General features: G+C 33.0%; 1 protein-coding gene across 2 annotated transcripts in view; it reads left to right on the top strand.

Moving 5' to 3' along the window:
• LOC125054335 (integrin alpha-PS2) overlaps positions 1–22,200 on the top strand; it is an 88,611-nt gene that overhangs the window by 23,650 nt on the left and 42,761 nt on the right. For both annotated transcript variants that reach the window (XM_047656145.1, XM_047656144.1), the window contains exons 2-3: positions 2,540–2,700; positions 22,050–22,147. In XM_047656145.1, the coding sequence (XP_047512101.1) occupies positions 2,540–2,700; positions 22,050–22,147 (259 nt within the window). The remainder of the gene's footprint in view (positions 1–2,539; positions 2,701–22,049; positions 22,148–22,200) is intronic.

Below are 22,200 nucleotides of genomic sequence, written 5' to 3'. Positions count from 1 at the left end.
ATGATTCTTATCCTTAAAACCATCATGACTTGCGATACCTTGGAAAATGGAGTCGGCTCTTTATACCTTGACCGTAGAGAATGGTAGGGCTCGCCCTTTCGAATGTCTCAATTAGTCACGATCCTGTATCTAGACTTTGATAGGCCTCAGGGACAACCGAAGATATATATAGAGCTACTTAATGTATGAAATCCCAATGTATCATATAAACTGTTTTTGGAATATCAGCAAAATAGCTTTCGTTAGGAACTCAAAATTGCTATGCAGTTTATAATGGCGCGTCTAAACGGGCCATGTTTTGCTGCAATTGATGGCTGCAACACTGTGGCCTGCAACATTGCAAACAATAGCAGCCACACTATGCAATATTGCAGTAATGTCCCGGCCATATAGCCAATCATGTTTTGTATAGCCACATATGGCCGATATTGCCCCGATGGGTGGCCGGACGATCGCTAGGCTATCGAATTCAACTGCAATATTGCACAGCCAGTTCTATTGTTGTTTCAGTCACTCTCTTTGTTATGGCACAGTGTATCCTTTTCTACGCGACATGAGGTTTGCTATGAGTGAAGTGTGCCTGTTGCTATATTCTGTGTTTTGCGATCAGCTGCATTTTGACGTTAAATTAAATATTAATTAAATTCAAGACTCAAATTGTCTAAAGTTTCACGCCTATTTAAGTAAGGTCGAATCCACAACCTCTTCTTTTTCTATTTCTTTTTTAAAACAATATAAGCTGCTGCGATCAGTGTGATTTCGTCAGCCATTGTTGCCGGTTTGTGTGGCCCGTTTATGAGTCTGCATCATGGGCCATACTATTGCAGACATATTGCAACACATTGCCCAGCCATAGATTGTTCGGCCATCAGCTGCATTAAAATATTTTTCTAATGGCCGGACAATTAGTTGCCAACAGTGCAGCCATCAATTGCAGCAAAACATGTCCCGTTTAGACGCGCCATAATAGATAGTTGTCACTTTTTTTTAAATTTCTGATTTTCTTTGTAATGTAACTTCGGACTTCAGATTTACTGTGTGATTAAGCAACTGAATAGATATCCAGCATTGAATTCTGTATGAAAGGCTGATACAACGGGTTTGTACTTAAAATAAAAATGTTATGCACATCCTTGGAGGCCTTTAACTTGTAAGTCTTTATAAGTCAAGCGGTGGCTTGAGTATGAGTTTTAAGGTAACGGTGTTAATTTTTCGAAGTGCTTTGCGATTGTGCGCAGGCGCTTAAAATATCCCCCTCTTCCGGCGACGAAAATATCTTTGTCGCCCTGTCTACTACTCACCGGTTGCGGTTAAACTAAACACTAAACAATATTAATAGCAATGCAAGTAGAATACAATTAATAAATAATAACCTAATTAAATCCTGCGCCGGTAATTATACCCTTTTGTATATTATTATTAAAGGTAATTTTTTACTAAACATTGTAGTCTATAAAACGTAGTTTATTAATATCGTGTTATAACTCGTAAAAATAAAGATGTACTTGATTACTAATTTTATACTTGACTACTAATTTAGAATTTTTTATAATCAAAATTGACCTTCATGAAATCGTAAATTGGATTAGCTTAACACAATCATATCAGATTATTTAGGAGGATTCTAGTTATTCAGGCATGTTTCATAGTTTCCCAGACCAGATTTCCTGTCAAAGATTTCCTCTATAAACAGTTCTGAATCATAGATACATAAATACAATTTGGCGTGTTGCGAACGGGGATTGAACCCGCGCTATTTGCGAGTTGGCACTGCGCCAGCGCGGATTGTCTGACCTTATTTTGGGCGTTGGATGCATAATTAATAGATCTTATGACAAAGGGCTCATTATAATATAAAAATTCGTAAAAATTTAGGTATTAATAATTAACGTAAGAAAAATAATACATTTCGTTAAATTTAAGCAACACAAAGAATAATTTCAATGTCTTCCTAAGTGTTTCTTATTTTCTGATAAAATTAGCTTATAGGTTTATATGTATTAAGTAGTCGAAGTTATGTTATATATACGAAATTGTGGAAACTAATAAACATTTATTTAATAAATACACTAAGATTTCGAACCAATATAACATCTAATAGACATATGTTAACCTGAAAAAACGTCTCTCTCTCTTCAGTCGGTACCTCATGTCTGACTGTCGTGGTAAGCAAGGAAACATCTAGAGCGGACATTCTGTTTCCACCAGTTTCTGTCCAGTGCCTCTTATTAGTGTATTGTTTTGAGGACGATGAGTCCCTCACTTGACTGGTCCATCTGGTTGGTGAACGGTCACGGTATCTTTTGCCTTCTGTCTTAATAAGAACTATATTGAAATCAAATGAAGAAAAATAAGAATAGAATAGAAATGGAATGTTATTTTAAATGTAATATGAGCAGGTGTGGGCTTATTTGGTACCAAAAACTGAAAGCGCGGATATACATCATGTTCGTTTGCTAATGACTGATTAATATGCTTACTATTTTAAACAGCAAAGGCTATAAATTAGAAGTGTGTCTAACCTATTTTTTTTTTCTAGGATCCTAGTGGGTGCCCCAGAAGACGAGCCCTACCAAGTGAATGGTGTGAAGCGGCCTGGTGCAGTATACCGCTGTGAACCTACCAGCCGAGCCTTCGCTTCAGAAGATCTCGCTAATCCCTTGGAGCGATGCAGATTGATGGAGTTTGACAAGAACAGAAGTAAGTTCTATTTCTTTCACAGGCTGCTGAAAATATACATTCCATACATTTTATTATACATTGTACCTAAATGTATAGTATATTTAAGTACAAATCACTTGTATAAAGCAAAAGGCAAATTTTCAGTAAATTTACTTTTTTATACCTAAAAAAAGGGCATTTGCGTAATTTTTACTCATTATTTAAATGAAATGATATGTCTATGTTAAAATAGCATTCAGGTAAATGTTAGGGACATTTCAACGCAAAGTGTTTTCTCTTATAAATTGTTTCAATTCTAACTTTAAATAGTTTAATTGTAATATTTGTTACCCCTTAGTCGAAAGGTTATCTTCCCTGTATAAAGCCTAAGCAGATTCCTTGTCTTAAATATGTTTGAGCCATCTTTCATATGATAAACTATGTATTAAGTTCACGTTTCCGACCTTCCACCCTCCGTCGTTCATAAGATGTCACTGTCAGACCCAACTGAGTCTACAAATTGCCATTGTCTACAATACATTACTTACTTAGTTGGAGGTCGGATACAAATATCCTTTGGAGGCGTTCAATGGACATAAAGATTTTCTATGCTGGTGGCTGCGATTTATGAACGTCGTGTTTGAATGGTGCTCCCGCGTAGTGTGACAGGCGAGGCGCACGCGCATTTGATTTACAATACCCCATGTTTAGGTAAAAGGCTGGCATTTGTTTTGAATTTGTCAAGATCAATTGAATTAGAGTTTCTACTCGCCGATACTTTGTGTATACTAAAAAGTTTGTTTACAATTACAAAAAAGTAGGAGAAAGCTTGATACCTTTAATTAATGAGATTCTCAGACAGAAGCCTAAAAGTAGTCTTTGGGAATTTTTTTTGGTGATGAAATGAACCTTTTATAATCACAATTTTACGATTAATTTACTTTTAAATGAACAATAACTGTGAATCCGTTGGGACAATGTTATATGTTAACTTCAAAATAAATTTTAAAACTGTCATTTTTAATGGATTATTAAATATTTATTTGAATAAATCGATCAATAAATTACCCAAATAACGCAATACTCCATTATTACCGGAAGTTATACGTAATGTCACGAGATACGCGGTACGTTTCAACTCTTACTTTGTACTCCTTTTAATAACGGTCGTTGTACTGAGAGTCCTTTAAGGTATAAAGAACCATTGTTGTAGCGTTTATGTATGTCCTTCTGTCATAATATTACTGTAAGTCTTAGCTGAGTGCCATGAAGAACGAATTTTACTTTGTGCACGTATACTATTAATTTTAATTTTTGTTTTGCGAAGACTTTCTGTTGCTGGAAGTTGGTAATAGCCACTTACTACAATCAATTATGTTTCCCAACCTTTTTTGAGCCATGCCCCACCTTAGCCTTACTAAAATTCTTATACCACCCCCCCCCCCCCAACCCTGTCCATCATACATACCTAACTTTTAATTTAAAAATATCGAAAAATTAAAGAAACATAAATGATAGTACCTATTATAATTTTCCTTTTTATTAAGAAATTACTAGAAACTTCTTTTATTATGAAGTTAACGATACACAGTTAGTTAGTTGGAAATACATTGGCGGCTGCTGGTTCCACATAGAGGTGGTGTGCTGCAGAGACTGCTATAAAAAACGCTTAGTTGCGGAACGACTGAGGTGTTAAGGGTGGAATTTCGAGTTCTGCCTCGACTTCTGGTGATGAAACTCAGCTAAATCCAAACAAAATCTCTGAACACCCTCCTTTTGAACTTATAAATAAATTCAATGTATGCCTTTGTTCACGAAATAAATTCCTGTCTTGATAATTAGGAATGATAGTTATTTGCATAGAAATATAACATCAAGTTTCAAGTGTTACTAACATCGTATTCGTCGGTGAAGATTCACAGAAAATTAATCCAATCTTGCTCTGAATTTCTCAGCTTTCTAAACGAACTAATAAGCTTTCTAGTATCTTTTAGTGAATCAAGTGTTAATACGATTATATTACGTTAGAAATCTTCGTTTGTGGGTCACATTTTGAGGTGCGTTGAATTGTAAATATTGTTTTTAATTTGGATAATATTTTGGAGCTTAGTTTCAATATACTTTCATAGTTTTAATACAGATGCATCATCTCTTTTATATATATACGTAGTGATCTATGATAAATGATCTAAAGAATCTATTCAATCATTCATTTTATCTTGCGTGAAAAATCACTTTAGTGACGTAGATAAGACGATTGTGTACAAAGCTTTGTCGATTATCATAATTCTATTGGTGAAATACTCGAATAAACTGTTAGAGATGGTACAAAATTGGTATCGACATTTTTGTAGTAGGTATAGTTTTTATACATTTATTTACAATCAATTTATAATTAATCGTTTAGATTATTCTAAACCTATAAACATTAATATTAAAATTGATCTAAAGACTTAAATCGTTTTCTGTAAAGCATTGTTTACATATGTTTTAATGGCTACAAATCGTTCCATTAGTAATGTCTAAGAAATTTCAAGTCATATTATGTAGTTGTGCACTTTTTGCTTCTAAATTTTTTTCTCACAGTGGTTGCGTGGAATAGATCGCTCGAAAGCGATAAGGCCGCCAGTTGCCCTACGTACAGTATTTCTCTATTACTATAACGAAATGTAAATAAATATATATACCAAATACTGAGTTGAACTAACAGAATATTTTATTTTAAAACTAATAAGAATAATAATAATGTAATATTACACGATTTTAGAATCAACTGCAACAAAATAGCAAACTATGTACAACTTTGGAATCAAAGTCAAAGCAATGCCCATAGATTTTATAGAGAAGTTTTCTAAGCTAAGATAAAAGTTAGCTTATGTTTATAATAATTACGCAGACGAAGCCGCGAACTGCACCTCGTGTAGAATATATCGATAAAACGTGACCTCACTATCTCGTAGTATCTACAGATTCCGATGTTATCTCATTGAACCCGCTTATCGTTAACTATCAAATTAAACAATAGGCTGCTCCCATAGTACACTCTGAACCTTACAGTTATATCGGAGTAATCTAATTAGTTTGAATATAGAATATAATTTGGTACTGTTTATTCTTTTATAAGTTTTCTTCTATTTAGGAATTAAATATTGATTTTTATATCTATCCTATATGTGTGTAGATGATAATTAATGAATCCCTATACATGTAACCTTTTGAAATTAGTACTGAAGTTTTCTTCTAAAATTTAGGAATTATATTGATTTATAAATCTGTACCAGGCTATTTTTATATATATATAATATATATATATAAATATTTATTATTTATTTATTACATAAAAATTATTATGAACGAGTAATTAAACAAGTTAAACTGTCATGTGTCAAGAAAATGTCAAATCCTTAGGCCATACTTTGTAGAAAGCGCAATACGTACAAAACGAAAGAAAAAAACCAAAACCTAAACCACTTGTTTAATGCGATAAGTATATTTTTTTAATAATAATACATTGTATATCAGCAACCTGTTAAAGAAATTATATTCATATGTAAATGCGACAACATTTTTACCTACCCACGTGTTTACCAAATAGTATCATTACCGCAGAGATTGGTACTACAGTACTTACTGAAGGTACAATCAGCAGTTTATTCTCTATTTAATAATCGTTTAGCAAAGCGTTTTACTTTAAACGTTTAGTACGTTAAACTTTAAATATGTATAAAAAAACAATTTGTAATATTATAATTACAGTAAATTAAATAGTATACACTCGCACTCGTAACGTACCGAATGCTACCACTCCCCTTGGGGTGTTTTGTGTTAAAAGTTTAAAATCGGCGCTGAGACACATTTTATGTGAATCGTTTTACCCTTTCTGTTTGCTTTGGTGAAAAAGAGAAAGATTTTAAAATAGGTGTAAAAATTTGAGCTACATTAATTAATTTTTGACTACAACAAAACAAACCTTTTTTTTTTAATTTACTGACTAAAGACACCTAAGAGGACTTTAGCTCGTAAACCGTAAATTTTGCTGTTTGTACCTACGTGGGATCGATATTTGGTAGCGTGGGCTAATGTGTGGGCCTCGGTTACGCAGTGACTTCATTGACAACTCAGTTAACAATTTTGGGCCACGATAAGACGCCTTCGTAGCTTAAAGGTGTACACAGTTGAGGTTTAGAATTTTTAGATGATGTCACTCACTTTGTGCAAATAGGAAATGTCGTAATTTGTTTAGAGAAAATTACGACATTTATTTACTCTAAACTAAATTGACACTGATATATTACCGAACCAATTCGACCTAGGGTCCTTCAAGAAAAGAGGGTACCAAGTCTTAAAAGGCCGGCAACGCACTTGCGGCAATCACAGTGTCCATGGGCGGCGGTATCACTAAACATCAGATGAGCCTCCTGCCCGTTTACCTCCTATTACATTAAAAAAAATCTAAGCCCTTCTGGTGTTTTAAGTTAATTTCTATTGCCGACTTTTAGGTCAGTATTAATATTATATAATATAACATTTTTTCGTTTCGTTTTGCCATTCTAAACCTATAAAACTAAGATTTTTCTATAAATTGTCTCTGCACAAAGACACAATTTAGTATTACGATCTAGCCTAACTTAAGACTAATAAATTATTTAAAACTAACCTAATTTACTAAAAAGGATATAAGACATAAGAAGTGTCCAATTACACGTCTACAGTCTAAGGGGAAAACACTCTGTTTTTGTGTACAATTTTCTTTCACTTATCAATAAAACTAAGTATACAAAAATTTTCACATCGTCTAGTTTGGTTGTACAGGATACATACATGTATTTTTTGAGTGTCTTAATAAGACTTCTTTAACGGATAAAAACGTTTAATTATTTAATAAATTATTGACTGTATTGGATGCAGCGTAACTTAAGAGTCTAGGCTTCTAAGAAGCAATGGTCAAGCAGATTCTCACAGTTTTCCCTTAAAAAACTTTCCACTACGATTACAATACAGTACATATTACAGTTAAAAACCTGTAGTACAAAACAAATCACGAACACGATAATGCGAATCGATGCGCGTGGGCACTAACGCGATACATCCGGTGCGGCAAGGCTGTGCTTAAAATGGTCACAACCACAACTTTCGGGAAACCAAGCCCAAATAATATTAACGGGTAAATAAACTTAAAGATAATGATAACTATATTTGCAATAGAACCACGAGAAACATACATAACGTGAATTTTAAGGAATTGCCTTAACATGATGCATCGTTTGAAGATGACGAAAACAAAATCAAAATTTATATGTTATCAAAAGAAATTATTACTAATAATAAAGCCACTTTACTTCCATACTATAAAAAATTCTAATTGTTATTTCTATTACTTTGTGCAGTCTGCTATTTGGGTAAAGGCCTCCTCATGAACTTTTCATTTAAATCTGTTCTTTGCTTCCTCCAGCCATTTATACCCAGAAACCTTTATGATGTCGTCAGCCCCAGCTTTTGTGGTGCTCTCAAATCAAAAACGTGATGAACTGGCAATAAAGTTTTACAAATTGTTTGTAAACACCATTATATCATGCTCCTCATCACATGTTAGTGAACCAAGACGCAAGCTTTAACTTCTTGAACTACTATAGTGAAATCTTATATCTCTATTGAACAAGATGTAGCGTGCTTGTTGCCATGGTTACCACTTCTTTTAAACAAAGATTTTTTGATAGTTTAGTATAAGAATGAGAAAGTTTATTAAATTTTTTAGACGACATTGCAATAACAAACAAAACTTGACTGTAAAGAAAACGAACTTCAACGCTCAGCCCGTGTAATAAATTAAATTATTTTCACTCTTCTTATAATAAAATAGCTTTGAACCCCAATTAAAAATATCTAATGGCTCCACTCGACGGTCTCTGCACGAAGTTTTCAATGTCCGTGTGAACTTTTGACCATCTCTACTGTCAGGACGGGTTGTGCTCTCGAAGGTAATTAGATGTAGTTGAAACAATGGTTGTTTGATAGGATTTTTAAATTAAAGAGAAAAGTAAGGTTTGGTTCTGACTGTTTTCTGTTTGTACTCTTGTTTATATTGTTGTTACTTGTATTGTTATCAGTGTTTTTTAAAAAATGTTAGTACGAACTACGACTCATGTATGTCAAAGGTGTATTGCATTTTTACATATGGCATCCATCTTACTACTTACACAAATAAATTAAACTATTTTTTTTAATTCTAATTAAATCTAATTTTTTAGAATTTAATTAATAACCCCTTAGATGGGACAGATTGGGGCATCCACAATGTCCATCGCGTTCGGTCCTGAGACTCGTATTTCACTTCGCTCCAAGCGAAGGCTCTTTGCCTCATCTGCAACTGTACGGCGCTAGATTTGCTTGGGACAAAGCTTCCGCTTCCCTTGCGGGTCAAGTGCTTGTTTGGGAATATGATTGGGATCCCTTCGAAGTATAAGGCCTATCCATTTCCATTTGCGTCGCTTGATGTGCTGGCTAATCTGGGTGACTTTTAATAGTGTTGCCATCATTCTAAAATTTCATTTATTTAGGTTATAGTTTTATTTATGTCCAATTATTAGCTGAGACTAGCAATATGAATAGAGCTTGTGTTTGACGGTAGTTAGTATTGTAATTATTCGAGTGGTAGCGATGAAATACCCCAAAGTTATTTGAAGCTTGAAGAGGAATGAATAAGGGGAAAATATTTTCATTTGGCTCGAATAGCTCGTACTTGCTTGTTAACAAAGTCAATTGATTGATTGATATTTTATAAGTAGTGAATAAATACTATTCCTTAGAACATTGGTTAATCCATTATCAACTATTACGTTGAACGTGATAAATATTAAAACAATCAGTGAAAGTAAATATTGATAAAATCACTCGTGTTAATGATTATCGTGTTGTCATCACAGCATCCTACCGTAACTTGATATATTTCCGTTCGCGCCTCCTTTGATCGTGGTTTTTGTTCTAGTTAAAGCCCATTAGCATAATTAAAAAAGTGTGATTTAATATGCCCGGTATTCAGATTGTCACAACATCCTATTTCCGGTAAAAATTCCGGAAGCTCAAATATTTAAAAATGGAACGAATATAATAAATCCCGAATTTTAAAGTAGATAGTCCTAGGACCACACTAGTCTAGTTCTAGAATTTTTGATAGTGTAGCCGTTCGTTGCTTCAGTCGCCATTCAAATTGACTGCGCACGCGCAAGAAGCATAGCAATTTCGCAAACGCCCTAAATGCGGTTGAAACAGGAGCTTTTGACACCCAATCGGATTATGATGTAGTAACATTGGTCACGTATTTAATGTTGTAATTTTGCGGTGCAAATTCTACAATGTTGCATACTTCAATATGATAAGCTGAGAAACGGAGAAGGACATTATTTGTACAAATACAAAGTCAAATATAAAAAGGTTATTTGACATCACAGGAGACCGAAGAGCTGGCAGCTACATCTAGTAAAATTATTTTTATTTAAATAAACTCAATGAATTCAAGACTTTTTTTTGCTTCAAATGTCACCGTTGCCCTATTAACGTTTTCCCTAACAAACTAGCTATTTTATAGGTATTTAACATGTTGTGTCGTTTACATGAATATGTAAATAATACAAGTTAGGAAACTAGTTTTGCCAAAACTTGAATCTATCTAACTTGATTGATGTCATTGCCAATAAAGGCCAATTTAGGACGAGCTTGTAAGAATAGAAAAGCCTATGTGCGGGGTGATACCTAACTGTGCAGTGTAGTGTATAATAATAAAAAAGTTGACCCGAGTGGGCTATTAGAGAAAAGTACAATTCCCGAACTTTCCTCCACCTCTCTTCATCTGGCCGAACTATGTGCCTACACAATTTTTGAACAAGTTTAGTAGGCTATTTTAGATTAATTTGGCACCAGTGCTGTATTTAAATAACGAAATTCTCGGTCAAATATGGGAATAAAAGAATATAACGTGATGTTTTATAGCCGTAAATTCAGTACAATTAAAATAATTAAATAATAAGGACGACAACGGGCTTTATCGCTTTCGAGCTATCTCTTTCAGACTACCACTGTAAGAAAAATAAAAAAATAAGGTGAGCGCGAGAATTGCAACGCTACATGAGATATATTAGGTGGGCTGACAAGTTCGTATGCTGATACATTGATGGCGATACAAATTAAATTAATATGAGTTTTAGTTAGCCCCTACCTTCAAAAGACACGTGTATAATTGTAAAATATTACAATAACTTACAGATACATAATAGTCAAAAGAAAGAAATTATAATATATAAAGACAATGAAAAAGGGCACATGAAATATGATGTTATCTATAGTTGATACAAAACTTTGAGATATTGATTTTTTGTATTTTCCATTATTTACGTACAATGTTAATATAATATTAACTTAATGATTGACGATTGCACATCAAATGTTATGTCAGACTATTACAAAAGCTATTCATCTTCTGTGTTCGTGCTGTACTGTTACTGAGTTCGATTCCTGTACACGACTAACACATCGACTTAGCGCGCGTAAATCAATACGCAATGTGGTGTAACCGCTCTGCAACATCAGATCAAAGGCTAAACACAAAAGCTGATTATAAAAACTACTATAGCAAATAAAGCGTTGTTAAAAAGGTTTCGCGACGTATAGACTTTGTTTTTTTATACTGGGTGTTATATATATTATTAACGGATTTATAGTTCTCTTATTCCTCCTAGGTTTAACCTAATAGAAAGTTAATATCCTGCTTTCCTATTGGTGTTACCAGTTTGTTTTGAAGTCGATAAAAAAAATCATTTATTCATATAGCTAACATTCAATGTACACTTATGAACGTCACAAAAGAAATATACATTAAGGGTCTGTTTCACAATGTATGGATAAAGTACCAAATAGCTATGCAACACATAAATTATTTGGAAGATAAATTGTGCTATTTGACACTTCATCGGACTCATAACTTTTGATGGACTTTATGTGACGAATAGCGCTATCTGACAGTCGTGAAACGCAACAATAAAGTTTATCCTACCAATAAGTAATAAATAGCTAATTTAGAACTTATCCGTACATTGCGAAACAGACCCTTAATGCTTCTAATTTTACATTTACTGCCAGTTCTCAAATAAACGGAAGAGAAGAACTGGCTGACTCTCGGCCACTCTTTTTATTCGCCAAGTTTTTTTGTTTTACGCAATGTTTGTAAGGAGCTGCAGCCATTACACCATGTTCCACATGACATCTTAAGTAGAACAAATAACCTCAATTCTTTCTTCTTCACATTCAATAAAAAGGATTTCAATTCAGTTTATTCATTTAGGATGCGCAAACATTAAGTTCACTGACCCCATAACACATGTTATTCACAAGTGCACATTTGGTTGATTTTCTTTATTGATATTGCGTGCCTTACATGTAAAATTGATTTAATGAGTATTGGTCGAGCTCAATGAATCTGCTTCAAGCAAATGCATATATCGTTCAATTCAATACTCGTATTATAGCGTGGTAACGAACCCATTTATAATATATTTTATTATGAAGATTTTAAAAGGACAACTTTGACGTATGGTATAAGACTTTACCAATAAATATTTTCTTTGAAATAGTTACTTATATAAAGACAGCTAATACTATAATATTTTTTTTTTCTGAAATGTAAGTTTCGTCATCGGTCTAAAGACATGCTCTAAACAAAAACGATCCACGCATTCATCAGGATATTTACTGTTTATTTCAATGTCTTTGTATAGTTACCAATTATAAGACATATAATTTTAGCAGGGCGCAACCTTTTCATGTAATAATTGGCAATGTCCACAAATAAAATTTGAATTCAAACAAAAAATAATACAATTAAAATGATTATTTAAGCTCGAGATTTTCATGAGAATTATCTATTAAAAAGGAAATTGGATTTCAATTTTTTTTTGTACTGACTGATTTAATAGGCAGGTAACGGCGCTTGGGACCTGGCAGTGTGATTGTCCATTATCACTTAACATCAGGTGAGAATCCTGCCCGTTTGCCTGCTATTCTATAAAAAAATAATTGTTCTGTGCTGGTACTCTGTGATTTCCAGGACAGCAATAGTAATCCCGACGTGACGTGTTTGTATTCAATTTCGATGTAGTTCCCACAATATCCGTAGCGCTGATGTCGACCTTGCGATCGATTCAAATGCGTTACGGCTCCAGACACTTTTTACCAACAATTGGTCACTTCCTAAAGTTTTGACAAGTGGAGAGTGATGGTCTATGTTCAATCCGCGCAATTGGCCCAAATTAAATGAATTGGCCCGCTCCGCCCGAACCACTTGTTGCTAATTGATGCTCAAATAACGCAAGCTTCCTATTTATTGGTCGGGGACTAGTTTACGTTGAAGGGCCTTTAATAATTTAAATAATAGTGTATTGTTGAAAAGCTTTTCTATATATACAAGAAGATGGGTGCATGTGTGCAGGTTGAAAAACGTAACCGAATGGGTCCCACCACTCGCAGTAAGTTGGAGGAGGTGGGGAAATATATTGGCACGGAGATGTTGCCCAGGATGGATGAGGTTGGCAAGATATATAATGAAGTAGGATGGTTTATGGGAGGCCTATGCCACAGAGGCGACTACTAAAGAATAATTTTGTAAATTACACAATTTGTATGTGTGTATGTGTGTGTGATTGTGCCTTGTGCTCAAATATCAAAAGACAGTAGTAAAAACAGTTATGTTTTTCTTTATATACCATTACACTTCAAATATTAGGGGAAATCAACAAACGGACAATTTTATGCTTGGCGGACCTCTTGAGTACTGGTTTTGAACAAATTCGGTGCGCGGGCGCAGCGCATCAATGCCTCCGGAGTTTATTGTTTGTTTTGATAATATAGCTGGCAGTTAGTAATTTAAGGTCAAATCAACAAGTACCAGTAAAATCGCGAAATCTAAATATTGTTTTATTAAATCGTGAAGTTCTTTACTTGAAATAAAAATATTTAATTTTAGGACCGAGCAAAGTTTTATTTTCTTAATCCCATTGTTGAAAACCAATACATATTGGCTTTGAAATTACCGTCGAGAAATCATCTAGAAAAACTCAACTTGGTTCATACATAAACAACACTTATTAGGTATTTAAGGGCTGGAAGATTTTCATAGAATACATATTAAAAAGGAAATTGGATTTCCAGTTTTAGTACTGACCTATTCCATAGGCACTTAAAGCGTTTGGGAGCTGGTAGTGTAATTGTCCATGGGTGGTATCACTTAACATCAGATGAGCCTCCTGCCCGATTGCCCGCTGTTGACAACTGACATTAGAAAACTGTAACACCAGTTAGAATACGGTGTTTCAGTATTATTTTAGAAGATTTATGATTACCCATAATATTTCATTACAAAAGTTAAAGAGTATAAGCTACTATTTTAGTTAAACATACGTAGACATGAGCACATTAATAAATTTAGAATCCTTCGTCAGAATGATAAACAATTTTTTTATTACTTTATAAATACACGTTTTTCACACTTGCTGTTTATTGTCTTATACATGTGCGAAATTAAAAGAGTGGACTGTACTTTAATATAAGCAAAACTGTGAGTCAAGATTATTAAGTTATTGATATAAATTGTCTTTAATAAATGTTGAAAAGGAGATCATAAATAAATCTGTTCAAATATTCGAAAAGTTTTCTATAAAGGATTGAAGTATTATATTTTAAATTTTATCTTAATAGAAATTAATATAAACCCAAAATTCGTATAGAATTAATCAAGCAGGAAATGCCTATGCGGTACTTCTTTTTCATGAAAACTAATACAAATATTAATAGACTGTCAAATTGTAACTCTCCTGCGATGAAGACACGGATGAGTTCTTAAGATTAGCGGTTTGGTTTTAAAGAAGCGATAAGTAATTATAAGTATTATATACTATAATTATGAAAAAAAGACTTTAAAATGCAAGAATAGTTTGATTTTTTTGTTCTATTTCTTTCACAATCTATCATAATATATCTATGTATGAAATCGTGTTAAAATCGAGAATACTCTATTTAATGGCAGTACTCTGTATGAATATCATATTCAAAATATGGAGGGTACCTACAATAACGTACTGGCGTACGTAAGTTTAAATATTTGTTTCGTCGTTACTACTTTTAAGGAAAAGGAACTCTCTGGTCTGAATAAGAACAATTAGTCAAAACTCAGTAATGGACAGTCATTAATATACTTATTCATAATGTTCGGCACACCTGTCTTGACTAATAACCCGAAACATGAAGGGTGAATCCCTTTTCTAGTCATTAGACATTTTTATCTGTGTATCCTCGCGTGACAGAGTGTTATTTGGTTCATTACGTTTTGATTATACAAATTTATCAATTTTATAGTCGTTTTGGACATAGGGGATATAATAAACATTTAACTATATGTAACTGTTTGATAATATATAGTAAAATGTCACTTTTGTAATTGTATAGTCAACATTGAGTTGTTATCTGTAATTTAATTTTTGTTATTTTTATGCACTTCTAAGAATATAGATGTCGCTACAGTCGCTAGAACTTCTCGATTGGGCCACTGGGGGCCGTTTCAGTCAGTGGTTAGATTGGTTGAGGGTCCTCCTTTAGTTTGGAGGTACACCATCTTTCCTCCACACACTTTATGCGATTTACCCTCAGTATTTATTTTTTCTCTTACCTTAGTAAGATAGCCTGGAATAAATTTAATGTTAGCGATGAGTTGCCTCCTTAATAATTTATCTTATCTGATTGTATATGTATTATTATGTACTATTAATGGAACAAAGTGTTCATAAATACACCTTAATTCATTACATATATCTGTCGCTGTCCACGATTGCTGAAAATCACTAGAAACTTATGTAAACAAATTTGTAATTCGTATTCCTATTCGTAATCATATACCTTCCGCTTTAATGCTTTGTACTGATTTAAAAGAAATATGTATGAAATAAAAAACTTAACATAAGCAAAGTCAATCGAATATAGGAACTATATAATTAATAATTAATAGGTCTTATGTTGGAGACAAATGAAGTTAAGTAGGTATATACAGGACTAATCAAATGTATGTGGCTTGCCTTTTATTACAAATATCTTCGGCAACGGAGCGTTGTTTTCGTTTTTATTAGTAGTTCGTAGTTATTTTACCTCTATCAATGGGTAGGAAATACTAAAATAGATGAAAATATATAAACTATTATTAAAAATGTACACGTAATAAAGGTAAAAGAACAATGATTAATCTACGCTATCTTTTAATAACTTCCCACAGATCTTGACGTTCATCAATATCTGATAAAGATGACCCAATATGGCGTCCAATATTAGTTCAATGACTTAATTACCACAGTTAACAAATTGTCGAGAGTAATGTCTTAATCTTATATAGGCTGTTTAAAATTGAAACAATCGTTTTTGTCTTGTCAGTACGGCATGCAGGACCAAATTTGGTAACTACAGGATGTTTAAAAATCCATATGGATATTATGGCTTCATTAATTACAAATATTTCTCATTGTTCTAAGTTTGGGTGTATGTAAAATTAAGCATAATAAAACAGAAATTCGAATAATTTATGATTAAATGTCGTATTTGATAAAATTACATTTTTATGAACCGTAAAATGGGTAAAGAAATTTGTTATGTTGTAAGCATATATTATGCTATGAAAAATATTTTGCTATGCTTATTAAAATATGATATCCAAAAATATCGATTATCAGCTATACATATTGTTAGAAATGTGGCATTAATGTTTCTTATGATCGAAAATAAACGAATTTAAAATATATATTAGTTAATTCAATAGATTAAGACGTATTGACAAATAAAAGAAAGACTCTTTAATGCTATTAAAAATGTTGCGGTGTGTGAAAATCAGTGTATTAGATGAGCGCGTACCCTCAGGGTCCCATAAGTCTAGTCTCTGAATATCTGTGTACTAATAAGAGAGCAGACGCTTGTGCACTGTTTTGGATTAATATTTAAAATTACGTAATAGTAACACCCCGTAAGTTGATAAAAGAAATCAGCCCAGTCCGTTAATTTTAACAATAAAAAGAGTGTATAATTTAGTGGTTTCGGTAAAAGGTATGCCGTGAATGGTATCGCGATAAACATCGAGCTTTCTGCGATCGACGTACAAGGGAGGAGCTTTATTGGGAAGTTAAATTAATTTTATTTACTTTATCATTTTGCGAGATTGTATAGGAGGGATATATCATTAATTGGCTTGTGATTGGGCTGTCTTTACGGCCAGTGTGAGCTCCTTGCTCCAACCTCTTTTTAACTTACTAAAATAAAACCATCTTACACGTATTTTTTTCATTATATGTGGAGTGTGAAAACAAAATAATAGAAATATTTATTGCAGTAGATTCTTAATTAGAGGCACAGAACGCTTATCACCTACTTGTCTATTAGGTTTGCAAATGATCATCAAACAGATACAGAAATCTGAGACCCAGACCTAAAAAGGTTGTAGAGCCACTGATTATTTATGTTGTTATTACCGACAAATCTTCTTGGTGTCAAAATAACTTGACTTATTATTTTTTGGGTTTTCCCGCAAATAAAGCGAGTGATCAAAAATCTAGCGAAGAAACTTAAAACCAAAGCACTTTTTAAAATCGTTTAACATCAGATCGGCATGTGAGGCATGTTATGACTAATATCGCGTGCCAATAGTGAAATGCTTCGGCGTGGTTTTCCCCTGACTCATTGTTAAAGCTTTTCACACGAGTTTGTTTGACAAATGATAGGAGCAATGTTAAGCGTATCTCTAGGGTCTTATAACTTAAACACGAACCAATCCACATTGGCAATGTTTAAAGGGCTTCTTTCTCTAATCGTGTAAGATGGGCCTTCGATCCAAAGGGCAGTTGGCCTAGTGGCTTGAGATTGTGCACCAATTGACTATTATTTCTATGTTGGCATTGAACAACGACTTGACGACTCATTGGTCTAGTGGTTAGTACCCCTGATTGCGAATCCATGGGTCCCGGGTTCGATCCCCGGTTGAGACGAACATCGATGTGATGAGCATTTGGTGTTGTGCTTAGGTCTTGGGTGTTTAAATATGTATTGGGATTGGTTTATCAAAAAACTAATAATAAAATAATATACATTGAAATAAATAACTAAACTTAACATAAACTAAAATATATCATTAAAAGGAGTCCCTTTAGGCAAGGTTCCGAAGATACTGGCAGCGTTCCCCCTTTGAATTGCTAGACTAATTCTTTGTCCGAGGTAGCTGCCAGATCTTCGGTCTCCTGTGATGTCGACTAACCTTTTTGAAATTTCTTTAAAAAGCCTTAAAGCGCTAGGACCCCACGGACCAAGGGTCTCGACACCGAATGGGACAAAATCATATTCTGAGCCCAGACCCCTGTATTTATATGCCTATCTATCAATAATATGTATGTATATCCGTTGCCTAGTACCCATAACACAAGCTTCACCAGCTTAGCATGGGACTAGGTCTTGGAATAGTCTTAAAAAAAATAAATAATAATTGTTCAGTAAAGTAAAACATCATGACGAAACCGTCAGACACTGAAGTCCTTCGTTCTGATCACTTACTTGCATATAAAGAAAGAAAATGATCAAGAGATAAAGTAATCTGAGGCCAAGAAATGGATATCAAACCGTCTTAGGAACTCATTTGAAGTTTTACGACGATTTAAAAATTAGCATTTCATAATTTTATAAGGTGCATTGCTTGATGTAAACATAAATTATAAAAATTCTACAAAGCTTTGTATAAGTTTTGTCACTTAAGACGCTATTGGCAGTGCTTTTTCAAGGTTTCAAAGCTTCCTTCGATTTATATGGATTCCGAGTATAGACTACTGTATAATGAAGATATTTTGTTTGTTTTAACTAAAAGATGTTTACAATTATAATAAGTGTAGTACAGGTCCCTAATATTTACTTTAATATTATGTGTATATTGTTTAACATATACATTATACATTTCATACCACACATGTTTTTTAAATTAATTACCAAAACGAAAAATAACATAAAATTCTTTACATAAGCGTGAAACTTAAGTTTTTTTCTTAATATAGAATCAATTTATCACTAAATATTCAAGAGTGCTTATATCGAAAGCTTCCATTTTGACATAAGTAATTTCTCATTAAACATCAGTCATAGGGAAGTTTTTGTTCAGCGTTTAAAATAAATGGCCGTACTATTTTTAAGAGTCCAAAATATGACGTGATATGCGGTAGCTAATGATATAGACTTGTCATACTTGGTACAGTTGCGTACAACAGGCAATCTGATGAAAATTATTAGTACGATTAAACTTATTTCTTATTGGGATTTTAGTTTTTAATTTGCCAGGCTAAGTGTACAAATTGTAATTGAAAAACGCTTTGTCTTTTTCGTCTGATAGAGATATAATTTTTCGTAACGGCGTTGTTAATATATCAATGTAACAGATAGGGTAATCTAATTAAGTTTCTATCGGTTTAGAAGCCATCCGTTTCTTATTAATTTTGTAAATTTTAGTATGCTGTTTATGTCTTAAGTTTTTAAGTTATATTATTCTTATTTCATTAGGATTGGGAAATACGAAAATATTACCAAAACTTACTCAAGAATATGAGAGGTGTCACAAACAGAATCTTAAAATATAAAGAACGATTACATTGCTGGTAAGGCGATAGAAAATTTATTTTTATTAATGTTAAGTATAAGACTACGACGAACGACGAAGCCAGACAATTATCAATAACAACATATATTTTAGTAGCAGCGGTTTGCTTTTAACTGTCCATTGTAAGTAAAAAGGCTAACCCTACAGGGTCTAGAGTGGGGTGTCATCCCCTTGTGCCAGGGTGTGACGTCACTTTGGAAAATTGTTCTTTCTGAAAAAAGAAACCCCATAAAAGCAATCAGTTTCTGTAATGATTAAATTACATTTCTATACCGACTTTTTGCGTATTATTAAACAAACTACTAAGTTAAATTGACTAAATTATTGTATAATCAGATACATTCGTAACGTATTTACGTTTTAATCGAGAATAGTGTATTTTGTTACGTCTAAACGGGCGCGAACAAGATATGATATTTTTTTCATGCGTGGCACTTAAATGGCCCAAATATAGTGATATTCTATGAAGGTACACTGCCACAGGGACCAATTTTTAATTATTTTTATTATTATTATGTAGGTTAAGAAAATTTTACATTCTGTATATTTGATTGTTATATTTAGGTTTTATTTATGACATATTATATTGTATAATTAGTCGTAAATAATTAAAAGACATGTTTTCTTGGCCATTTTTTTATTAAGTACACCAAAATTGAATCGAAATGTTTTACTTAAACCTTCAAACATATAATAAATAAATAACTTAAAAATATTTGATTCTTTTAAAAAGTATTTAAAGTAGTTTCAGTATAAGAATTGAATCTATTTTCCATTCATCATCCATTTATAAGACACGCCTAGCTCGAAAAATAATTAAAAATAATTAACGCTTTCACTCGGGTATTAATCATAACTGCCTTTTAACTGTACAAGAATCTTTAAAATACTCTTGCGCGATAAGATGCATCATGAGTTTGTTTCCATTGTTCGGAATTTTTAAGAATTCAATCCATTCTTTAATAGTCTGTTAAGGTGATAAACCATTTCTTATTTTGTCCATATTACAAAACCAAAGAAGGATTTTTTGATTTTCGTGTAGCTCCTCCATCTGTCGACAAAATTATTTGGATTTGCAGTGAAAAAGTCCCCGACGGATGGAGAATTTTGTTAGACTGATAGTTTTCACGATGTTAACTGAAATGTTTCAAGAAAAATCAAACGCGTATATTAATAAAACGGTTTTAGATTAAAGACTAATTAGTAGTGGGAAGTGAAAAAATAGAACACAAGAACAAAACGTCTTCCCCTTAATAGAGACTGTAAGTAGTGTTATTAGACACTTACGTATGTTAAATGTCCTTATTTGTAAATTAAGTTAGACTAAAATTACTTATTAGTCTTAAGTTGGAATAGATCGTAATGTTCCATGATGTATCAGTGAGTGAGTATTTAAAATAAATAATAGTTAAAAAAAACTAAAAAACACGCTTTTAAAGCACAACACACTCGATAGACGAAAAATATAGGACAGAGCGCCTCACGCTTTTTCACAATAATACCAGTATTTTTTGTTCATTACCATTTTCAGCCTAAATTAGGAATTATTTTTCACTTTTTAGTTTGATGTGCTTTAAAAGCGTGTTTTTAAACTATTATTTATTTTTTAGTTAAATTTTTTTCATTTTTTTTTCGGATTATTGCATTGTCACCGATCTTTGACAGGTGCGCAAAGTTTGAATTAAATCTGTCCGTTAAATGTCGGTCAAAATCGAGTCCGAAGGAGTCGGTTACATACATACATACATACATACCTACATACAGGTGAAGCTAATATAAAGCGTGTAAAAAAAATAGATTCAAGAACAATGGAAGCGTGACACCTATAAAACACCGCAACAATATATTTGTTAATTTGTGTATGTACGAAAATATTGCGGATGGAAACAGTCGTTAGCAGAATGCGTGTATCCATCACAATTCTGCCGTTACGAAATTGAAACCGCGTATGATGCCTCTGGGATATAAAATTAAGTTATTGCCTCTGATTTTTCACTCAAGTATAATTTCAATATCGATCTTATCTTAATACTCGTGTGTATGCAATTTTGATCTTTTACAATTATTTATGGAGATAAAAAACTTTAAAAGTGATTTACGGCTTTTTACCGCGGTATATTACAACACAGTTTTCTTATGCAGGCAATTTTTAACTATTGTCAATGACAGTTTAGCCTGGAAAGTATTTCAGACTATGATAAATTCTTAGGGTCTGTTTCACAATGTACGGATAAGATCTACATAAGTTCCAAATTAACTATTTACTACTTATTGGTAGGATAAACACTATTGTTGCGTTTCACTACTGTCAGATAGCGCTATTCGTCACATAAAGTCCATCATAAGCTATGAGTCCCTTGAATGTCTAATAGCACAATTTATCTTCCAAATAATTTATGTGTTGTATAGCTATTTGGTACTTTATCCATATATTGTGAAACAGACCCTTAGTATTACTATTTATGTATTAGATTATTTTTTTAAATGTAAGCGTTGGTCAAGAAATTATCAGTCCAATTGCACAGTAACTCATCTCTTTTCAACACATCGTAATCACATCATGAAAGATAGAGAACAAAGAGCACTGGAGAATAAGGAGTGCAATTTAGTTTTAATAATAATGGGGTTAGACTTTAATGTACCTAAACCTTTATGTGACTCCAACAATAAATGTTTGTTGCAGATAACAACGTGGACAGTGCCCATCGACAGATAGATCAGAAATCTAATCAATGGTTTGGAGCGAGCCTTACGAGTACAGGCAGAAATGGGCCTATTGTGGTAAGTAATAGCTTTTGTAAGGCCACCAAATAAGCAAGCTCTACTCAAGCGTT

Source organism: Pieris napi, chromosome 12, assembly GCF_905475465.1.
Source record: "Pieris napi chromosome 12, ilPieNapi1.2, whole genome shotgun sequence".
NCBI classification, from domain to species: Eukaryota; Metazoa; Arthropoda; class Insecta; order Lepidoptera; family Pieridae; genus Pieris; species Pieris napi.
Note: the sequence above shows the minus strand (reverse complement) of the source record. Positions and strands in the feature narration are given on the sequence as shown.